This window comes from Phocoena sinus, chromosome 4, assembly GCF_008692025.1.
Source record: "Phocoena sinus isolate mPhoSin1 chromosome 4, mPhoSin1.pri, whole genome shotgun sequence".
NCBI lineage: Eukaryota > Metazoa > Chordata > Mammalia > Artiodactyla > Phocoenidae > Phocoena > Phocoena sinus.
In genome coordinates this window covers 36,321,551-36,344,441 of record NC_045766.1, presented here as the reverse complement: position 1 = coordinate 36,344,441, position 22,891 = coordinate 36,321,551, and the positions used below count along the sequence as shown (strand labels likewise).

Sequence of the window (22,891 nt, the reverse complement as noted above, 5' to 3'; positions counted from 1 at the left end):
GTAAACCCACTATTAGACAATCTCAGTGCTAACATTTTTCATCCCTACATCTTTTTCACCAACCATTTCTCAAAAGCAATTTGCTTTCTCTCCCGTCTTTCATGAAGACTGGGCTATCTGACCAACTACAGTGCTTGTCTTTATTCAGTCTTTAAATACCTCTTAGAAGCAGCCTTATTTTAAGTGAGGTTTGTCTTTGGTATGTATGTATACCACTCCTGGGAAGCCACGGGCGGGCGGTCTACTCTCTTGGGATTTCACATAACCTTTAAAAATTTCCAACAAGCATTGGAATTTTTCATATCTGTAGTGTTCTTTTTAATTACTAATTTATATTAGAACAGCTTCCTGATGATTCAATATAATTTCTATTATATTTACTACCTGTATTAGCTTCCTATTGCTGTTGTTACAAATTACCCAACTTGTAGCTTAAGATAACACAAATGTATTATCTTAAAAAGTTCTGGAGGCCAGAATTCCTAAAGTCAAGGTGTCAGCAGGGCTGTGTTCCTTTTGGAGGCTCTAAGGGAGCATGTTTCCTTACCTTTTCTAGCTCCTAAAGGCCACCTGCCTTCTTTGGCTCATGGCCTCATCCTCCATCTTCACAGTCAGCACCATAGCATCTTCCAATCTCTCTTGACCTTCTGCCTCACTCTTACAAGAACTCTTGTGATTACATTGGGCATCCTAGGATAATCCCCATCTCAAGACCCTTAAACATGTCTGCAAAGCCTTGTTTGCCATATAACATATTCATAGGTTCCTGAGATTAGGACTTGGATATTTTGGGGACGTTATTCAGCCTACCCTACTACTACTTCTATTATTACTACCACTGGCTAAAATTTGATTGTATACCATGAGCCAGGCACTGTGCTGCTTTACATTCTTTATCTCAGTTAGTCCACAAGCCACACACTAAGATTGTGTAATTTTCTCAGACAGGCTTGTGACTAAGCCACTGCTCTCTGATGACAGTAATTCACTGCAAAATTGAGTAACAATGATTCACAAAATCTGCATTCCTACTCCTATCCAGCACTGACTTATGTATGCCTACAAGTTAATTATAAATGAGACCACAAACTTGTGTTTTTAGAAAATGTAGTCATATGGGTAGAAATTTACATTTAGAAGAAGTTCAGCTACATTTATGAGTGGTTGGAACTAAAGCTTGTAGTTACTGGGTTCAGTTGGCTTAGATCATTGAGAGTAATTCTCATTAGATTTATGGCTGCTACTCCTAAGTGGAACAGTTCATTGAACTCAGCTTAGAAATTATGATTTAAATCCTTAACCAAGATACTATGAAATGCAAACCTTCAAGGAGGACCTTTGTCAGAAAAATGTGGGTTAATGCCCCAAATCCATCACTGCTCCTCAAAAAAATTTATAAACGGATGGTTACACAAGAATTTCATATTAGCATTGAAGAGTCTTGCATTATCATATAGTTGAATAGCACCTGTTTAGTGTTCTCTTGCCACTCAGATCTGTTAGATGCAGTCCTTAATGTGCTGTGAAACACTGAAGGGCAGCTGATGTACGTGGACGTAAGGCCCCACAAATGACAATTTGGCACCTAAAACTTGTTATTTTAGAAGGGTTAGAGGCTCTTGAACACTGGGTTGAGCCTCTTAGCTGATTTGATTAAGGCTATTTTAAGACTGGATATAATTGAGATAGACATAAAACTTGAATACAGAAATAGTCTAGCCCAGTGGTTTCCAGCCTGTTGGCTGTAAACTTTAGCAGCATATGGGAGTTATCGTAAGGAGCCCATTAATCCATGTGAGCACTAAACGTTGCCTGTAGACTAAATATATCCTACATATCAAACGTAGATACTGTTGTGATGTTAATATGAATTTGCTTTAAAAGATCACTGAACTCATAGAAGCTTTTGGTCATTTTTCATCTTATTAATTAGGTACTTAAGAACAATTAAGCCCATAAAATTCTGACATCATCAAAGTGGGTGGGCATCTTTGCTCTGGTTTGGAGGATTTAGCAGTGTTCGTGAAACACTTCTAACACACAAATCTTCCACATTCATCTAAGATTAAAGCCTGAAAAGAGCTGCCATCTGAGAGTTCTATTCAGGCGTTAGTCTCCCAAAAAATATGCTGAAGAGTGAGTAAAGCAATAAAATAAGACCAACTAATAATGCTGATGAAACGCTTCGATAACATCTTTTTCTACCTATGATGATGACAGCTTATGAGTGAGGTAAGCAAGCTAAGGAAAAGTATTGTTTTATTTCTCTAACTTTCCTGCAATAAGAGTACCTAAGTCAATATACTAGATGGGTCTGTTTTTAAAACCCAACACTATCATTTCTAAGGAAAATGCTTTTTTTTTTTTTTTTGACGTATACTTGATTTACAATGTCGTGCTAATTTCTGCTGTATAGCAAAGTGACTCAGTTACACACATGTATGCATTCTTTTTTTATATCCTCTTCCATTATAGTGTATCCCAGGAGATTTGGTATAGTTCCCTGTGCTATACGGTAGGACCTTGTTTATGCATTCTAAATGTAATAGTTTGCATCTACTAACCCCAAACTCCCAATCCATCCCTCTCCCTCTCCCTGCCCCACTCCCCCTTGGCAACCACAAGTATGTTTTCTGTGTCTGTTTGTTTTGTAGATAGGTTCATTTGTGTCATATTTTAGATTCCACATGTAAATGATATCATATGGTATTTGTCTTTTTCTTACTTCACTTGGTGTGATAATCTCTAGTTGCATCCATGTGGCTGCAAATGGCATTATTTCGTTCTTTTTTATGGCTAATATTCCATTGTATATATTTACCATTCATCTGTTGATGGACATTTAGGTTGTTTCCATGTATTGGCTATTGTGAATAGTGCTGCTATGAACATAGGGGTGCATGTATCTTTTTGAATTAGTTTTGTCTGGACCTATGCCCAGGAGTGGGACTGCTGGATCATATGGTAATTCTATTTTAGTTTTTTGAGGAGCCTCCATACTGCTTCTGGCTCTTAATTTGTAAATAAACGCTATTGATTTGTACAGCACTTTACAAAAATTTGCATTATAGGGTCTCAAAGTTGTAACATTCTTATCATTTGTAGTCTTAAAAAACCAAAAAAAAAAAAAAACTACAAAGATGAGTAAACTAACCACATGAAGCCTTCTTACCTTCCTAAAATAAAGGAGGGAAAAAAACCCTGATTTAAACTGACCATATAGGACTGTTTGGGTATTGAATATATTCTTCCTTCTTAAAAGTCATTTTCAGACCTAGTATAACAAAAATTCCTCCTCAAAGATCAGTATTTCAGGCCCTAATAATTATTTTTTATATCTAAGCCATTTACTAAAAGAGGTTAAAAAATGTGGAGTTGGGTTTTAGAATTTATAAATACAAAGGCCCAATATTTATTAACTTTGCACACATAAACCTTCCTGTCTACAGAATTGTATGACACTGGAATATCTTAGTTTGCAGAGTCCCTCTGAAAATCTTAACCATAGTTTTAAGAGTGAGTTGCAGCTTTCTGAAATGGTGTAAATTACAGCTGTGCCAGTAGGGAGATAGATTTACTGAATGCTTTTCAGTATGTTTTAAATCCATGGAACCATTACAAAATTTAGTCTGATTCCATAGTTCTTGTTTAGTTAGAACATACAATACTATACATGAATTTAAAAATCATTACACTGGAGAGAAAGTACTGTCAGAGAGGCTCACATTTACCAGTTGGGTCACTTTAGGTTAGCTGAAAGCGGAGATGCTTGAGAGCAGATGAGATTTTTACACTTCTTTTATTTCCTTCAGCACTTGTTGCAGGGGACAACCTGGTCATAGTTTTTACTACAGCAGTTTGCTGAAATAAAACTTGTCCCATTCCCTCAAGCACTTACCTGCAAAATAAAATATTCACTATTCTCTTGTGACTTACAGTTGACTGCCAGATAATGTATTTTTTGCTGATTATCAGAGCACAAGTGTTTAGGCAGCAGTTTCTGGTTAGGTCTGTTCATTCAGTCATTCAATCACACATCCATTCAAGCAACCGACCAGCATTTACAGATCACCCACTACGTGTTGGAACGCAGTTGTCTTAAATGAAACCAAAACCACAAGAAAAAGTTTTAAAGAATTACCAGAACTTTTATTTTTGCTCAGTTTTATTAAAAAAATAAATATGTCATAAAGTTTTTTTTCTTTAGGGAGAAAAAACAGAACAAGTCTCATAAAATCAAACAAGCAACGGTAAGGTGTCTTAACTTGAAAAAGATTGGGAATCACCGGTTTACAAGTTACAATTGAATGAAAGGACAACTGTACCAGCCTCAGTTGGCTGCTTCATGCCAATGGCAGCAAACAACAAGATCTACTAGGGCAAAATAAATTACCGTGTGGAAGCCCTGGTAAGTGCTTAAACAGGCCGAGTCACTGAGACATCAGGATAGATAGATCTTGCTTTCAACAACACAGAAGTTCCTGAAGGGCTGTGTGTAAATGAAATAACCACAAACATACTAGGGGAGCTTGGTACCTGAAAGAATTCCGTGGTGAATTCTTTTGTGAACAACCACTACTGCTTTTATAAATCCAGGTCCATTTGCTTTACTTAAGGCGAAGTACACCAAGCTGCTACCTCTCTGAGCTGAGGCAGTGGCATGTTCACCTAACACTGCTCCTGCTGGGCCAGTGGCACAATTTCCAAGTCTGTGTTTCTGTGAAGTAGTGTAAAATACAGAGCTGGCCAGGGAACCCAGCTGCATCTGGCAAAGCAGGCGGAAGGGTGGGAGCTCCACCTTTAACAATATTTCCATGTCAACAAAGACTTCTTTTGAGGGTCTACTTTGTGCAAAGCACAGTAAAAAACCTGACCAATTCAGTTACAGACGTACTTCCTTTCTCTAAAACCTTCGGTCAGGGCCTAGGTCTGGAACCCTAAAATAAAGTAATACTTCTAATTCTCCAGACTGGCTTTAACCAAATTAGATACCCAACTCCTTCAAACTGGGGTGGGATGATAATGAAAGAGAGTGAGTTTTCCAATGCTGAAGTTTAACACGAGAATCACATTTCAGAGAACTAGTTAATGAAAAATTTTGCTGGTGACAAACTTTTCAAATGGTTCCTTTTCTTTCTTACTTCCTCTAAACAGAACTCTGAGTTCTCGGGTAAACTCTGCAGAACAGTTAAAGTCATTGATGTTCTCTGGTTGGGTGACATATTTCAGTCCTGCTGATAGAAATAGAATTTTCTTTCCACCCACCAGAGTGTCATGAACTTATCCTACAGCACCGCAGTGATGCTTTGCACAGGGATTAAATATGGTAGTACTAGTTCCAGTCAGTTTTAATCTTTGTAAATAAATAGAATCCTCACTTTGCTCACAGCCTCCGTTTCATTTGGCCAAACTTCTACCAGGCTTAAGCCACATGTAATTAGTTAGGCTGTTCAGTTTCTTTATAAAAAATGCTTCCAATAACACTGCTGCCTATATGTACAGGTGTGAATGAAAAGAGTATGCAATCTGTAGTCTTTTCCACACTGAGTACACTAACAACAATTAGTAAATAATTAAAGAATAAGTGGTCATTTTAAAACGTGTGTTTTTCCTTAAAAAAAAATTTCACTTTCTAGCAACTTAAAAAAAATGGGTCTTAAAAGTGCCCTATTAATGTCAATGCTGTTCCCCACTCTGGCCCACCCATCCAAAACCTGCTACAAATGCTGGATTGAGTTTATACAAATAATTTATCAGTACCAAGATTTTTCAAATGGAAACCGTGTTACTGACTTCTTCATACTGGATAACAAAATAAGGGTAACTCTGGTCATCATTGAAGATGACAAAAATCTGAGGCTCAAAGAAATTATCCACACAAGAGTCATACAGGTCACTGGTGACACTTCCGGGATTCACGGGAGGGGGCCTTCTCATGCCATGGCTGCCCATCGTGTATCTGCCAGTTAGCACTTTAGCCAGAAACATGAAATGGACTCCTTTGGAGGACTTCTTAGAAAAGTTATGTGAGTAGCTTGCCTTCTTTGCAAAATAACTGCCTTGTCCAAACATTGTAGCATGCTTTCCACAGACTCGAGGGTCAAAGTTGTGCTTGCAGATTCCATCTACCACATCCTGGGATGTTCCATGAAATAAATGTCTCTCATTTATTATTCTGTCACGGCCAAACATTTTCCTGTTCATATACTCCTTTTTCCTAAGGCAAACAGTGGACAGGGAATTCAGAAAAATGAATAGATCAGTTTAATAGGCATGATTTAGTCATAAACTTCTTTTGATGGTTTCAATGGGGAGGAAATGTTAAAGTAGCTACCAAGGGCAAAATCTCATCAAAGTTCATACTAAAAGTTTAAACTTATCTTTTCCACTGCAGACAAGAAAAGCCCTTTCCCTTTTTTCTCCATCAACCATTTGTTCACCTGCTCTCTCTTCCATTTCAAATCTAGTTCTCACATCATCTCAGGGTGACTTCCTTACCTAATTCCACCAACCTGAGAGTCTCTTAATTCTGAGGTTCCTCAAATCTACATGTATCCCCTCTGAATTACATTAATTTGTTGCTGACTTGAGAGGCAGCATAGTAAAGTGATTAAAAACAAGGCCTCTGGTGCTAGACTGCCTGGGTTCAAATTCCAGCACTGTATCATATTAGCTGTATGACCTGTGGCAAGTTACCAAACTTTTCTGTGACTCGGTTTCCTTTCTGTAAAATGCAGATTGTAATAATCTTTCTTGTAGGTCTGTTATGAGAATTATATGTGAGTTAAAAATATATGAACAAATATGACATTAAGTTCTATGCAAGTCTCTACTATTATGTTCTGCATTTGTCATTAGCTACATCAAGAAAAGCTCTCGAACTTTTCATACTGCTGACTCACCTTTTATATTTCTCCCAAAGAAACTGGTTTTGGACTCTCAGTATTTGCAAAATTCTATATTTAAACTCAGGCACAGTCTTATGAAAAAGATTATAAATGATTCGATAACTTTTGTCCTCTGCAGAAACAGGCACTTGGATGAAGTCCTGAGATGGATGCATATACACCCAAGTTTCAGGGTAAAAGTTTGCTGAGGTGACCCCATCTGGGCAGATGATTTGTGATGATGAGGTTGCTTCAAGAGGCTGAGGTGCCTGTGTGGGAACACCACCAAGTGTCCTAGAAGGGAGAGGGAGAACGTCAATGTACAACCTCAGCAGTAAGGTGCTCTACATCAAAACCTCCATCTCACATACAGTGCTCTACAGCAGTATCTAATATTATAATTTGGATAGCTTCAATGCTTGTTTAAAAAAACAACATAGAAAATGCTATCAACTAAAGAAAAAAAAACCTTAGAGCTAACACTGCCTGTATAGAGATAACCTATTATTAGCTTCCCCTGGCCTCCTCCTTGTGGAGAAAACTCTGGAATGTACTGCTGCAAGGCAAGCAAGCAAGTGCCAATTTATAAATATCTTTACTTTCTGGATCCTGGATTCCTCTTTTGCCTATATAGTTATGCTCCGTTTCAAGGGAGGAACAATTTATATACGTTCCTCAAACTTTGCTGTACTAAGCACAAAACGTGTCATTGCTAGAGGTTGTGTACATGGGGAAGCATAGTGAGTGGAGGCAAAGTGAAGCAGGGCAAGAGGGAGCTTACAGGGAGATGACAGAAAATATTAAAAATAAAAAGCTTATACTTTGGTTTTTGTATAAAAACAAACAAATCGTGGAGTAGGCATTGAAAGTTGGCATTTGCTTCAGTTTTAAATATCACATATAACAACAAAACCATCAATACAATTCAAATGTTATAGCTTCAGATGTGCTTAAGATGGAGCTAATTACTTTAAGCCCTAGACACTAGAATATCCTTGAACCTTCAGTTCAGGTCTGTTACGTTGAAGGATGAGTTTAGACAAGCAGTTACTTATTCCTGCCTGATTAAATGATTTAAATCATTTTTCTTAGCCATTTTCAAAACAGAGCAAAACGGAAGAAGCAGAGAGAAAGATAATCCTGACCCTGAGACCCAGATTCGGGGCTGGGGCACTACTCCACTCACAAGCATACATTGGTCACGGGGAAGCCCTAAGTCTGCCAAATCATTAGGAAACTGAAATTTTCAAAAGCGCTTTGGGACACAGAGGTTACAACAATAGGTGAACATGCATCTAATCTCCAGGAGGATATTTACCATCAGCCACCTTACACTAAGCACATACTGTGGACCAGGCACTTCACACCCAGTGTCACTACCTGTCATAACCCCACACAATGGCTTGGTTATTGGATACTTGGATACTGCTGTAGAGCACTTTTCAAATCAAGAAACTACCAGCACAGCTAGTAAAGAACAGAGACAGCATATGAACCCAGGCCTATCTAGTTTCTAAGCACATACTCCTTGCATTTCCATATATTTCACAATTCACATGTACATATATTTTCTTCTTCTTTGTCTTCGTTTTTATCTTTAAACAAGGCTTGAAAGTGATGGATGGATACCAGGATTGCAATTCAGGTCTGCCTGATTCCCACTACCATTGCCACTACCCCACAGCCTTTTGACTTTTAAGAGATGGCTTGCTATAGAGGTACAACCTGCCTCCTCTACCCCCCACCTCCTTCAAGTAGCTGCGCCTATGATTAATGTGCCTCAAAGTCCCTTTGTGAGACAGAGTTCTGGGTGAATCCGGGGCTTGCAGAATCCCCCAGGTGCTTTTAAGTTCAGAAGCAGATCTAAAGGGGTGCTGTTTTCCCCAACCTTCATGACAGAGGGCACAACAGTTCTTGTCTTCTGGAGCATTTTCACAAAGCCCTGACAGATTCCTCCAGAGCCTTCCTTCACTGATACATTTTTTTGAAGAGAGGCCCCTACTGCTTTAATCAGACTCTGATAGGTCTGTAACTCCTTAAAAAGCCATCACCATTCTAGAGTAATGGTAGGAAACACAGACTATAAGCTCCTTATTTTTAGCTGTTCCCTCTATCCCTGCTCTGCAAAGTTCCCAGTATTGTTAGGGGTTGAAGTTACCAACAGAGGTTTCTGGATTGAAGGAGGAAGGTAAGATTCTCCCAACCACTCTGCCCAAAATAGGTTTTAGGCTGTCACAGCCATACTGAAAACGTGGCACTGACAATGGAAGAGACTGTTCCTTTTCCTTCCGCTAGCACTCCTGCCTAGAAATCAGTTTCACAAAATGAAAGCTTCAAATGTCTCCTTTCCTTTTTCAGGGGACTGGTGGGGTCTATTATTTCCTTACACATGCTTGAAGATGAGCCTGTGTAAATAAATCCCATCTATCCTAAGACATTAAATCAGATTTTATGTATTTGGTTAAGCATCCATTCTTACCCATGGATACTCACTTATAATAAGCCAACATCTTAATTGGGCTAAAACATAAAAATGTATATAGACATCTGTCTGATGGAACTCTACACTCTGGTTGCCATGGGTTAAAAATACATATTCTAAGCAGTTACAAATGTAGCTTTATTTTCCAAGAATACTGAGTTTGTATTCAGCTCATGGATATTCCAATGACATAATGCGAGCTTCACACCGTAACCAGCCTTCTTTAGAGAGGCAAAGTCAAAGGCTACGGCACTTGTACTCAAGGGCCTCTGAAGAACAAATTTTCCTAATCCAAGGTCACCTTTTATCATTCTCCTTCCCTCCCCTGGCCATTCTGAAAGACGTTTCCTAACCTAACTTCAGTGATGAAGTAAAATTTAATTTTATCCTTTTTGGGGAGGAGTCAAAGAAATCCTCTCAGGCCTTCTCATGACCGTGAGGTGACTGCACAGGGCAGATGTCCTTCCAGCTGAAGTGGACTTCCAAACCTCTAAGTCTGATATTTGTGTGCTTATGCAGCCTTAGCTCAAGTATTCTAAGAATATTAAAGAAGAAGATCCTTTTTATCAGCCCTATTAAAAATCATCAAAGCACATGGAAAAACATTTTAACTATGAGGAATGTTAGCTAAACTTGATTGTGGTAGCCATTTTACAACATATACATATATTAAGTCATTACGCTGTCCATTTTCAACTTATACAGTGTTTTATGTCAATTACATATCAATAAAACTGGAAGGGGAAAAAAAGCAGGGAAACCCTCTTTTAAAAAGAGCCAAGCTTTTGCCGTAATTCATGAACTAAGCCCCCGCCTCACCCTCCACCTCCCTACTCCACCTCCCTACTCTAGCATTCCCAATTCTTAGGTATCTCTGGTTCCCTGATAATTGTGGCCTTTTTGACACCTATGTTTTTCTTTGACCCTTTGTGTTTGCTAACACTTAAAAACAAAACTTTCTTCCTGGCTAAGATCACAGTCTCTCTGGAAATCTACTTCTGAAATCTGCTTTTTGGAATTAGTCTCCCTCCTCTTTCTGCCCTCTAGGCCAGCCCCAGACTCTAGGGCAGACAGGAACTGAAGGCTGCATTTACCCATTCCACCCTAGTGAACTTGCTGCTTCTCTGCTCTTTTCCTCTTGAAATGTCTGCACTATCTCTTTGACTTGCTAAGCTCCTACTTTATACCTGATGATCACTGTTCCAGGTAAGAAGACTAAACTAGGAAGTTTTAAAAAGAAAAGAGTGACTTTGTTCTCTTGTAAGCCTATGTTATAAATAGGAAGGCTATATCTGTGGCATTAATTCTACTACTGCTCATATTATTTTTACAGTTCGTACTTCTACAAAACAAGCCTAAGTTTAAAAAAAGGTGGGGGGAAGAGGGTATTCCATAATTACTTAAGATGGAAACAAATCAACTTTCACTATTCTGTGAAACTCCCCCAACAATGCAGCACATGAATGAGCATTCCTCCTCTCTCACAGAAGCTGCATCTTGCTTGACTGGCTCAGCATGCCAAGCTGCCGGTCTCACTGATGAGTTCCACTGTCTCACTAGGAGGACAATATGTTCCTAACTACTGGACGCTGACACTATCTCCAGCTGTGCTAGTGAAATGGCATTTTTATTAGTTTCTAATAATAATTTAAAAAAACCCTTACACTTGAACTAAGAAGAAAGCACATATTTACCTCAAGTCGATATATATATTTCTAAAATCTGCCTTATTAACAAATTGTTTTTGGGTACCTAGCATTTCAGGGACTTTTGTTTCTATTTTGTTTTTAATGTTCCCTTTGCAATCTCAGAATTCGAATCATTAACACTCTGCCATAATGATCTGGGAAAAACACACTTTGGCCTTGGAATAAAAAACTACTAGTAAGAATACAAAAGAAGATTTTTACCTCAAAGATCAGCAGAAGAGACCAACCAATATTACCCTAGACCTCCCCAGTTCATAAAACCAAGTAAACGTAGTAGCATTTTAAAAGTCAAGCTCTAAATATGGTGTATCTGACTAGAGTAGATAATGATTTCCCTAGAGATACTACCTTTCAGACATGGCCTTGCTAATGGTAATGTGCCCCAGCTTTTGGGACCTATGGAGATGTGCCACTGGGCTCTCTGGAGAGGGAAAAGAAAAATGGCACTTGGGAAAATGGAAGGAGAGCTCACCTATAATTCAGAAGGATGAGTTCTGTCTCGACCTAAAAGTATGACAGGTAATTTTAGTGCATATTATAGGAAGATGGGGCTTACTGAGCAAATGAGAATGCAAATTATTTGAAAAGGTGAATTCTTCCCATGCAAATTCACTCAAGGAAGAAGAATGGAGAACACCACCTTGAGGGACTCTCTCTACTTGCCAAGGCAGTTTACCTGGGCTGGGAAATAGTCCCATAACATGGAAGGGTATCTCAATCTTCCATGAAGGAGGCAAATGCAAACTCTGTCTTATCCCAGATACTGTATAAGTACTTTTAGCTGTGGAAAATTTAGTGTTGGGTTAACTGCAGCTTATCTGAACTATATTTTTTGAAGAATTAAATCTAAAGATAACTCAGAATTTTATATTCTAAAGGTAATAAGTTAGTCTTTTACAGTCTTTTTCTCTTTGGCATTAAGTGTACATTTACATAAAATGGAAGCAAAGATGAGACTTTCTGCTGGACACTTACTGTAAATATGGAAGCAGTATAAAACAGGAACGGAAGAGGGGTCTCCTTTTTATTTCTCTCCTGAAGAATGAGTTGTGAAGAATGTAGTGGTTGTTCCACATCATAAATCGGACCTCTTTCAAACCCCGAGAGTTGGCTTCTTCAATCAATCGAATAACAGACTACGGAGTAGAAAACAGACGGTAAAGAAAAAAAAGCAAGTTAAAAAAGCAATAAATGGTAAATAGTCACTATAAAATATGAAAAATGTTAATGTAACTAAAGGTAAAAATAGTTTAACTTTGCTATTAACATCAGAAGTGTTTCAATAAAGTACAGTGAGTCAAATTACCTCCTGTTACATGTAGGAATTTTATTTTCTTTAAAGATGCAGAATAGAAAAATGCTTCCTGTTCAGAACATGGATTTCCACCTTATGAAACATGTGAAGGATTAGTCTATTCTATTTTGAGGCTATAAGAATGTCCTGGAGATTTTTTTTTTAATATTTCTTAAGGGAGTTTCAGAACAGGATTAAAGATATTAGTATATACAGTTCAAATAAACCAATTAAGTTCCAAACCCAAGAAACCTCTCTGAGGAAAAACAAAGGGACAGTCCAACTATTCTGAGGATACATTTTAAACAGCCTCTTATTCTCTTTGAAAGGTATTAGATCCTAGTGACTACTTAAGAGACAGAAATTTTAACTCAATATTATGTTTTACACTAATTAACATACTAGGTCATTTTCTTTTGCTATTGCCTTAAAAGAAAACCTAAGGTAGATAAGTCAATTCTCCCTTTTTGTAATACTGGAAATGAACTTAATCAAGTTGAAGAATTCAGATCTTTGGAATGTGAAATTAATCTTTAAGTCCATTTCAGGGCATTTAAATGTGACTCAGAATTCTCACAGGCAAAATAAACCACCACCATTTTAAAACCTCGCTTTGTGATGGAGGAACTATTCTTACCATCTCAGACTAAGGATGCATGTGCACATGTGATAGAATTTTAAATGACTGATTTGCCTGACCACAGTTCAGTAAACATTTTCAAGTACTTCTTCCAGGGGCTTAAGGGTGATTGTTTCCCCCTAGACTTCTAAACTGCTAATAGTGTAACACATGATCCAACCACCAGGAGCCAGATATAGCCAAAAGTTACATCAGTGCTCATCTCATTAAAATTACTCCAAAGGCGGCACTGAGTCTGAGTACTTACCACATTTAATACTTGGCTCCTATAGTATAAGATACTGGGAAGGGCCTCCCTGGTGGCGCAGTGGTTGAGAATCTGCCTGCTAATGCAGGGGACACGGGTTCGAGCCCTGGTCTGGGAGGATCCCACATGCCGCGGAGCAACTAGGCCCGTGAGCCATGGCCGCTGAGCCTGCGCGTCCAGAGCCTGCGCTCCGCAACAAGAGAGGCCACAACAGTGAGAGGCCCGCGCACCGCGATGAAGAGTAGCCCCCGCTTGCCTCAACTAGAGATAGCCCTCGCACAGAAACGAAGACCCAACACAGCAAAAATAAATTAATTAATTAATAAACTCCTACCCCCTAAATCTAAAAAAAAGGAAAGAAAGAAAGAAAGATACTGGGAAAAGCATGTTCTCTCTGATAATAGTGGTATTCTATTTATGGGTTACAGATTAATGGAAAAAAATATATTTTCAGAAAAATCAAGAGAGAAAAGCGTTACTCATATCAACAAGACTCAATTTTACATCCATAAGTTCTTTGATCTGTGGTTCTGTCTAGTCATAGTTGAGAAGGAACAGTGAAAGACAAAAAAATTTAAACGCACTTTTGGAAAAAAGAACCTGTAAATACCTCAGGATACTCTCTCCATCCAAAGTGGTCCCTACAGAAGAATTTCCAGACTGTGTGGTAAATAGAGTTGACATTGCTAGAGGGTGGTGTGGACAGCCTTCGTAGTTGGTCAAATTCAGTTGTTTCATACACATTCATGGCGTTCAAGTCTGCCCAAAATTCTTGTCCTCTAAAAAGACCCAAGAAAAAAAATGAACTGTTAATAAATAATGGAAATATCTAAACATCTCATGTGATATTACAAATATCTAGTATAGCATACTGTAGAATTTTCAAAGCTTGTCTTGTTTGGAGTAAAAGGACATCATTCCTGTTTTTTTCCCCATTTCGTATATGCCTTAAGACCAAAACGTGCAAGCCATGGAGTAGGGATTGATTCCATCCCTTAACATCACTGGCCTAAACCAATCAACACAGTCCCACCCTCCCTACCACAGTGGGATGAGCCAAACCTGGTCTCAACCAATCAGGGAGTCAGCTCTAAGATGAAGCTGCCACAGAAAGCAGAGAAACGAACTTCTCTTTTTCAAGAGGCATCAGTTTTCGTAAGTCAACATAGGAATACACAATATTGTCTGATGAAAGACAGGAAAAATAAAATGACCCCAGATGAGGCAAGTACTGCTCATCTACCCAACATTAATATTGTCCTTTATCCTGTGGGTAGAAGAAAAAGTTGACGAAACATGAGAGAAAATAGTTTGGATTACTGTAAAGTTCAGCTATGAGAATAGTTTTGTCATTCTGTTATCTGGTCTGCTGCTGCTTAATAAGCACTTTACGTGTGTGTGTGTGTGTGTGTGTGTGTGTGTGTGTGTGTGTGCAGGTCCTGCTATATAAATCAGAATCACTTAAAAAATTATAATGGGTGGTCTAAAAAACGTGTTCCTTTTTTAATGGAACTTCATCTAGTGTTTGAAACATCTGAACCATTAATGGCAAAATGTTCATTTTATTTTTCTCTCTCTTCATGTGTATTTCAAAATTCCCCTAAGAAAACATAAAATAATAACATCACAGATATAAGCAGAGTGACTAAGCTTCCAAATACATTCTTTCAACCACAGATTTCTAAATGACTGTCTATAACACACATCCAAATACTCCAGATCCAGTGGCACTCAGAACTGGCTCAGGTGAAATCCAGGTGTTTGGACAGATATTCCCAATAATTAACATATTTCCTTTCAGTAAATCAAGATTTTGAAAAAGGTATTAATTTTGATCTATGGGTTTTGTTGGTTAGTATGACGCTCCAGACTGCTCTTCGAACATTTGTTTCAAGGACTGTTAATAAGTATTCTGGGCAAAAAGCATTCTGTGGTCAAAAGTTTGAAAAACTTGGTTACACAAAGTTAAACAATTTACTTACTGCAGCCACTCCTCAGTCCCTTTAATATGCTAAGGTAGATACTGAAGTACCATGATGAGGGCTAGAAGGTACTCTTTTAAACCTATGACAGTGCTCTCTCCCTTTTACCCATAAAGACCTATTAACATCTCTCACTAAACACCCTGGCAAATATGAGGGAAAGAAAATATTTCCCACCCTCCACCCCAATGTTCACAATTTGTGAATCAGGTTCTATTTGAAAAAAGAAAAATAAAGTCATATACCAACTGATGGTGCCATGGAGCACGTAACTTGTAAAAAGCAGTATGGTCCTTAAAAAATTCCTAAAAAGCTTCCAAAAACCCTAATTTCTTGCTTAATTTCAAGTTAGGATTAGGATACCTAATTTCAACCTAACTAGTAGGATGTAGTCTTAAATGGAACATATAATTTTAAGTGTGAAATGGGAAGAAGACAATAAAATGTAGTTTACATCACATTTGAACACTACTTTGTTTAAAATTATTTATGTCAAAAAGAATACTTAATCCAAAATTTTAAAAAACATTTCTGGGAAATTCTTCAAAAAAGAAAAACACTGAAAACTGGAACCCCTATACCTAAATTAAATTTCACAACAAGTTGCTTTAAACAATTTTTCCTTAACTTTAGGAGAATCTGATGTTATCACTGAGTGGAGAGATATTAACCTCCTTCTCCCTGTTAAGATCATTTCCAGTTTCTAAACAGATTTTCCTATTTTAAGTTTATTTCCCAGTAACTGTTCCCAATTATGAGTTAATAAATCCTCAGTATTTTCTTTATGGAGTTCTTAGAAGAGCAGTCATTATGTTAATAACATACATTATAATATAAACAGCCAATGCTTTTTGCTATTAAAGTATCAGATTTTATTCTGGACATCTCTCTAGCAATTTCTGTTTACTCCTGTATTATTGAGACTTCATAGATAATGATCTGCATGAGAAAGATATCTAAAACTGCAGCTTTTGCTACGTTCTCTGTGTACTTCAGTCCTTTGGGCATTATGAAGTTTTTATGACAAATCCTAATTTACTACAATCAACTGTTCTGTGGATTGATGTATCAAAGTACTGTTTTAGCTCTATTTGATTTTCAATATGCTTTAGTAGACTTGACAGAGACAAAACAACAAATCTGAAAAACATTATCTTTTTATGAGATTAATTTTACCACCTGTTCTCCCTTAAACAGGGAATCCTTAAAAAATCCAACGCCGGGATTTCCCTGGTGGTGCAGTGGTTAAACAATCCGCCTGCCAATGCAGGGGACATGGGTTCGAGCCCTGGTCCGGGAAGATCCGACAGCCGTGAAGCAACTAAGCCCGTGCACCACAACTACTGAGCCTGCACTCTAGAGCCCGTGAGCCACAACTACTGAAGCCCATGTGCCACAACTACTGAAGCCCGCGCGCCTAGAGCCCGTGCTCCGCAACAAGAGAAGCCACCGCAGTGAGAAGCCCGCATACTGCAAAGTAGCCCCTGCTCGCCGCGACTAGAGAAAGCCTGTGTGCAGCGACAAAGACCCAATGCAGCCAAAAAAAAACAAAGCCAAGAGTTTTTATTCTCCTCAATGTGCATCAGTGTAAAATTCATGCAACACGAATGCCAAATGTTCAACATTTACCACTCTTATCAAGCCATTGTTTCATGTTACCAGAAAGCAGTTATGAGTCGTGTGTGTGGAAATGGTGATGGTGGGCTGTAAGGCAACACACAAATAATTAAGCAGATGTAGTCCCTGACTTCCAGGGCTTCAAGAGGGAAATAACTAACAAAATCTAAAACCAAAGAAGCAGTACATTTGCCTATCTAAACTCATCGGTGGCAAGTACACTCTGGGAATGAGAGGACAAAGAATAGAATGAGAGGACAAAGAACAGAATAATGCAGCATTATGGGAGAGGAGATGGCTACTCCTCCAGGAATGGGTAAAGGTCAGGAAAAGTAAGAGGCTTTCCAGTATCAATCCAAGATAGCTTTCTGTAAGAGAAAGAATTTTAGGAATAGTTTAATAGGAAATAATTACCAGTAAGTGAAGGTTGTGTGGAAGAACGAGAAAAAAAGAGTTCTTCCAGTATTTTGCTTGAAGGGTAGGGACAGGGAAGGACAGGAACAGAGAGCTGGAAAAGGAAGCCTAAACAAGGGTACATAAGAGATGAGAAAATGTGAACAGGATATATAACAGACACTGTGAGAGATGTCGGGCCATGAGCTAAGGAGCTAAGTCCAGGGTCTCAGAGCCTTAAATAAAGGTTGGAATTTAGAGTATTGAGCAGACTGTGGTAAAAGGTCAAAGTAGTAAATACAGGATGTGTAAAAACTGAGCAACAGAGACAGTGCTAGAGATGGGGGTGGAGGTGGGGAGGATAGGGCTTCACAAAGGCAAGATGCAATCATCCTGGCAGATGAGAACCCTATCTGACTTAATGGTAGCCCTACTGAGGGATGGCCAGAAAAGAGTGAGTATGGGAGATAGCCACTGCACAGTAGGATTTAGATTTCGTTAAATATATCATGCGGCTACCATCAATCAATCTGGACTCACCCAAAATATAACCTTATCATGATGAATTAAAAAAAATATTGTGAACAGATTGCTGATTTTTGTTTTGATGGGAAGAATGAACATGAACTGCTGAAATATTAACAATTCTGTGTCCACATGCTTCACCAACAAACATACCACCACATATACCAATACAAGAATCCAGATACAAAACTAATTAAAAATTCTGAAAAGAACACCCATGCTTTCTAACAGTGGTTTTCTTCCTACTTAACAAACACCTTGACATACCAACATTTCCAACATATATTATTAACACACAGAGCACCAACACCCACACTAAGTCAGAAAGTCTGCCCCACACACCATCATTTCTTCTATGTATATTTTAGATACTAAAAAGTAAAAAGGGCCTGCGACATAAATAATAGAGCCGTAATGAAAGCCAAAACTATTAAAGAATAGTTGCTGAATGAAACAGAAATTAGTCAGGACATGATCTCTTTGCTGGATAAATAGTTCTTGGGACTATGCATTTGGGAGCTCATGAGAGTGTAACCATTTTAGGCAATTTCTCTATAAATTGTTTGAAACCAAGAAAGAAATGTGACAACTGAAAACAAACGAAAGTAATCTTAAGTAGACACACTGATTAGGCACTGGACTACATCTTGGGATAAGAAGATGAAAAAGGCAAAATACCCAAAGTCAGTGGGGAGAGAGAGAGACAAGCAAACCCTGTGGCACAGTGTGAAATGTGGCACAAAGGTGGTCTGGAACAATTCAGAGGCAGAGGGCCTAACTCTGCTGGGAAAGGGGTCACGCAAGGTGGTCAAGGAAGGTGTCCCAGAATGGATGAAACGGGAGCCAAGTTTGGCCAGCCACCAGGCAGACAATGAGAGTCACCACATGCAGAGTGACTGACATGTGTAGAAGCCAACCAAGCGAGGCACAAGAGACCCAGAGTAAGCAGCACATGCAGTTCATGTGGGAGGTCAGGGTGTATGTGTGTGTGAGTGGGATGATAAGAGATAAGACTGGACTGGATAGGCTGGCTGGGGCCAGATAATGAAGAGCTTTGTATGCTAGGTTAAGAAGTTAGGACTTGATTCTGTGGGCAGTAGGAATCACTGGTGAGTTTCAAAAAGGGTCAGAGACTTGCCTTTTTATAAACATCACTCCAACAGTAGTGATATGGAGGACTGATTTGTTTATTTTTGGTAGAGGAAGGTGGGGGAAGGGTGGAGACAGGCCCTTATTTGCTAAATATTTATTAGCATGTTTATTATTAATATTTATTATTCTATGCTTAGCCACCTATAGCTACTAGAACTGCATATAAAGCAAATGATGGTAGAGAACTCAGGAGGTAACAGTGGGGATGATTGGAGAGTATTTAAGAGTTAGACTCTAACTGCATGGGGGAGCTGAAGGGAGTAGAAAGGGTCCAGAATGTGTCCCATGTTTCTGATCTGGATGACTGGATAATGGTGCCATTAAATGAAACAGGAGACACAGGAGATGGAAAACATTTAAGTGGGAAGATGATGCAAATAAGATATAGAACTCAGACTTTAGCAAAGGTCAATTAAGTATAAAGTTTTCTGGACACTACTCTGTACAGTTTTAACCAGGTGGGTTAGACTTCGGAACCTTGGCTTCCTGCCTATAAAAGTTAACTGGTTTCTACAAGGATAAACCTGTGACCTCAAACTAATCAACACCCACCCTCATAGCTGGATTAATCAGACACAATTACTTATTACTATGATGTAAAGTGAAAATGTCTCCCCAAACTAAGGGTCATAATGATAGAAAGATAAAGATCAAATGCAATATGGAGAGTATTTAGGCTCTTCTGCTACAGACTTGAGACAGGCATGACAGATGGGGTATGTTTGCTGCTGCTAAAGAAATTTCACAGGCGCACGAAATATAGCTGGCTTTTGATACCTGGCTTTGATGTTTCCAGGAACTCATTTAGCAATGTTGGAATATCTGGCAGCTTATAGATCCCTTCAAATATGTTACAAGGTGATGAGAACCAAAGCCATGGCATATATAATACCAACATACTTTGTGATAGCAGTGTAGTTATTAAACTTCAGAGGACTATGTACTCTTTCTGCTTTAGAAGCATAGTAACTGTCATTTATTCTGTTACTAATTAAGACTTTTGCTAACACTGACTCGAATAAATAGCGCAGAGCTATTTGGGGAGGCAATAAAAATTATCTATCTTTGTATGTTGCCTATATACAAAGCAGTATCTTTCAATATGTACCAGAGGTTAAAATTCTCTACTTAACTTCTACACTATGACATCGGGCCCTGGTAACAACTGGGTTTTCCCCTTTGTATCCAGAAGTAGTTGTAGGCACAGACATACGAACAAATCAAAATTGGGAGTTTTTTTTTTTTTTTAATTATTTTGCATATGGCCCTCAGTACTTATGAGCAGACTAAGAATCAAATGTTGACTCACAACTAAACCTGCCCACCTCTAAGGAGACACTGACCTATTCAAGGCAGGATTACTGAGATTTAGATCACTCCGTAAAACAATTAACATTAAACCTGGTTCATGGATTTACCTCAAAAGATTTTTGGGTAGGTAAAAATATTCCATACTTTAAGAGTCAATGAGTTTCTGGGGATCAACTTTCTTAGGGCAAACTTCTGGCTGTGTGTGCTGCTCTCTTGGTCCCTCCTAGGACATCTTCGAAACAGGTGAATGAGAAGGCAGTAAGTTAATGAGTGGATGCTGTGTGGAACCACATTTATTTGTAAACCCCATGTTTGATTTACAAATTGTCAGACATATAATCTGTGGTATTAAAGTGATTCTAGAAGTGAACACAGTGAAATAGAAACAAGAGGATAAGAAATAGGAGAAAAAAGGCAGTGAGGTAGGCTTTCTAAGTGAAAGGATACTTGTTTTTAAGCTTTTATTATTCTATATTCTCTAAAGCATGCGGGGAACTAAACAAATACGTGTAAGTTTATTCTCAAAAAATTTTGTACTAAGACACAGCCATCTGAGTACACCTGTTTCCTAAACCCCTAAATATATCATACATTGAAGTCCCCTCTACCCCATACAACCACTTAAAGCAAATTACAATAGCCACCTGAGGAAGAGAACCTACTAAAATACTGTTACGTTGGGCTTTTTTTTAATTACAAAACTATCAGTTCAAAGCAAAGAATACAAAAGAACTTTTGAATACAATGTGGATAAGCCTAAAATCTTTCATAAATAAAAATTATGCTTATAAGATCAGAAGATCTCACTGCTATCTATTTATGGAGGCACGGGCTTAAATTTGCACACTGAAGACATCAAAAATGTCATATAGCCTTAACTTTTATCCCAGTTCAGTCACATGTCCTGAGACTCCTAGAAGGTAACTTAAGTGAGACATACTTCTCAACCATGGCCTGAAAAGGAAGTGAAACAACTTCTACAAGAACAGCTGGGATAGAAAGCACGCAACAGATTAAAAAGAAATGTATTATGCCTTATACTACCTTAAATTATGCAGTTATTGTTTTTTATGAAGAATAGTAAATATCCCCTTTAAGTGAAATATTTTTAAAACTGAGAGGTTTCTATCAAGAAAGGAGGTTAATTGTCTCAAAGTAGACAATAAAAAATGTCTGCTGTGTTCTCAGCTGATTAATTAAATTTTGTGTATATGAAATTTGACGTTTAAAGTGGGCTGAAATATATTTACTTATAAAACTTTTCTATATAATTATAAAATCAGTTATATGCAAATGCTAAAATTTCTTTAAAATAACTGTTTCCAAATAACTTCAAACAATTTGGAACTCATTTACTCATAAATGAAATACTAATTAGAATTATCATAAAATATATCCCCTAATAACCCCTAGTAAGATACAATCTATTAGCTTATTTCTGAATTGACTTCTAAAATTATAAACAAATCCTTTTTATTTAAAATTTTGCCATGTCTTTTTCCCCAATTAGTACAGATAAACTAATTGATAAGTGACCAAATTAAAAATATACTCATTGATGGCTTATCATGAGAACCCAGATATAACTAAGAGGCTCTTAGCATGAGAGACTTAAATGTATACAAACTATATAAAGAATTTATCACTGAGAGTTTTTAAAGCAAATTTCCGAAAGAAAAATAAAAACTTCCTACAGAAAACATATTAAGAGAATTTTTTTTATTGTCTAGGTTTTGTAAACTATGACCACAAAATCTTTCAAAAGGGTCTTAAGTCAGTAACTTTTCCTAGGGGAGAGAGATTCTACAAAGCCAAGTTTCTTTCAATTTTATCAATTAGTTAAGACAGTCTAAATTAATTTTTAGTAACAAATTAATTGTATCAATAGAAGACTTTACACAAAGTTTTTGATGTGTGGCAGCATTTCTGACAATTCGAACATCAGAAGGCAAGCAAGCAAAGTTCCTCCTGTTTCACATACTCTACCCCCCCCATTCAACGATGTCTTTCTTTTATTACCTTGAAAGGCAAACCTGGTATTTCTCCTGTGCTTATTTTTATTCTCACAATGCCTGGAAATGAAAGAGCGAAGCCAGGTGACAGTCAGAAACCAAAGACCAACCGCAGCAGGAAATTACTTAAAGTATTTTGTGCCATTTGCCCTCCCTATGCCCAGATCAGCTGCAGGAGCTTTGAAGATCACAGGGTGCAGGCAAGATTCTGAAAGCACATGTACTACACTGCAAGCAAAGTTCACCCTGGGACCCCTACCCCTGCCATTCTTCCCTGACTATTCAGTGCTGGTAAAAACCTAGAGCAAAGAAAGTCACACAAACTCTATGGCTATATGTCAAATGAGAGGGACAGTTTAAGAATCTCTTAATCCGAAAAGGAAACAAAAAATTAATGTAATAATGAGAAATTCCAGTAAATGTGGCTTAAACTATACATTTTCCAATCATTATGAGTAGTGCTAAGTTTCAACGTAAGACTATTCACAAATTCTTCCTTAAGCTCAGAAGCAATAGCACCAAAACAAAGGATATCTATTTGCATAAGGAATACAAATTTCCTGATCTCCCTCTCAGATAACTTAGTCACGAGGGATTCTAATACACTCCTTACACAACATTTTGTGGCACACATACTCGC

At 38.0% G+C, this 22,891-nt stretch overlaps 1 protein-coding gene across 5 annotated transcripts in view; it reads right to left on the bottom strand.

Moving 5' to 3' along the window:
- Nucleotides 1–4,127: 4,127 nt before the first annotated feature.
- TIPARP (TCDD inducible poly(ADP-ribose) polymerase) overlaps nt 4,128–22,891 on the bottom strand; it is a 28,912-nt gene continuing 10,148 nt past the window's right edge. For 3 of the 5 annotated variants that reach the window (XM_032630606.1, XM_032630607.1, XM_032630608.1), the window contains exons 3-6: nt 13,870–14,038; nt 12,054–12,214; nt 6,903–7,181; nt 4,128–6,217 (exon numbers count right to left, since the gene is read on the bottom strand). In XM_032630606.1, the coding sequence (XP_032486497.1) occupies nt 5,770–6,217; nt 6,903–7,181; nt 12,054–12,214; nt 13,870–14,038 (1,057 nt within the window). In that variant the 3' untranslated portion in view covers nt 4,128–5,769. Of the gene's footprint in view, nt 6,218–6,902; nt 7,182–12,053; nt 12,215–13,259; nt 13,443–13,869; nt 14,039–22,891 lie in introns of all 5 variants that reach the window. The other 2 variants (XM_032630605.1, XM_032630609.1) reach the window with 2 other exon arrangements.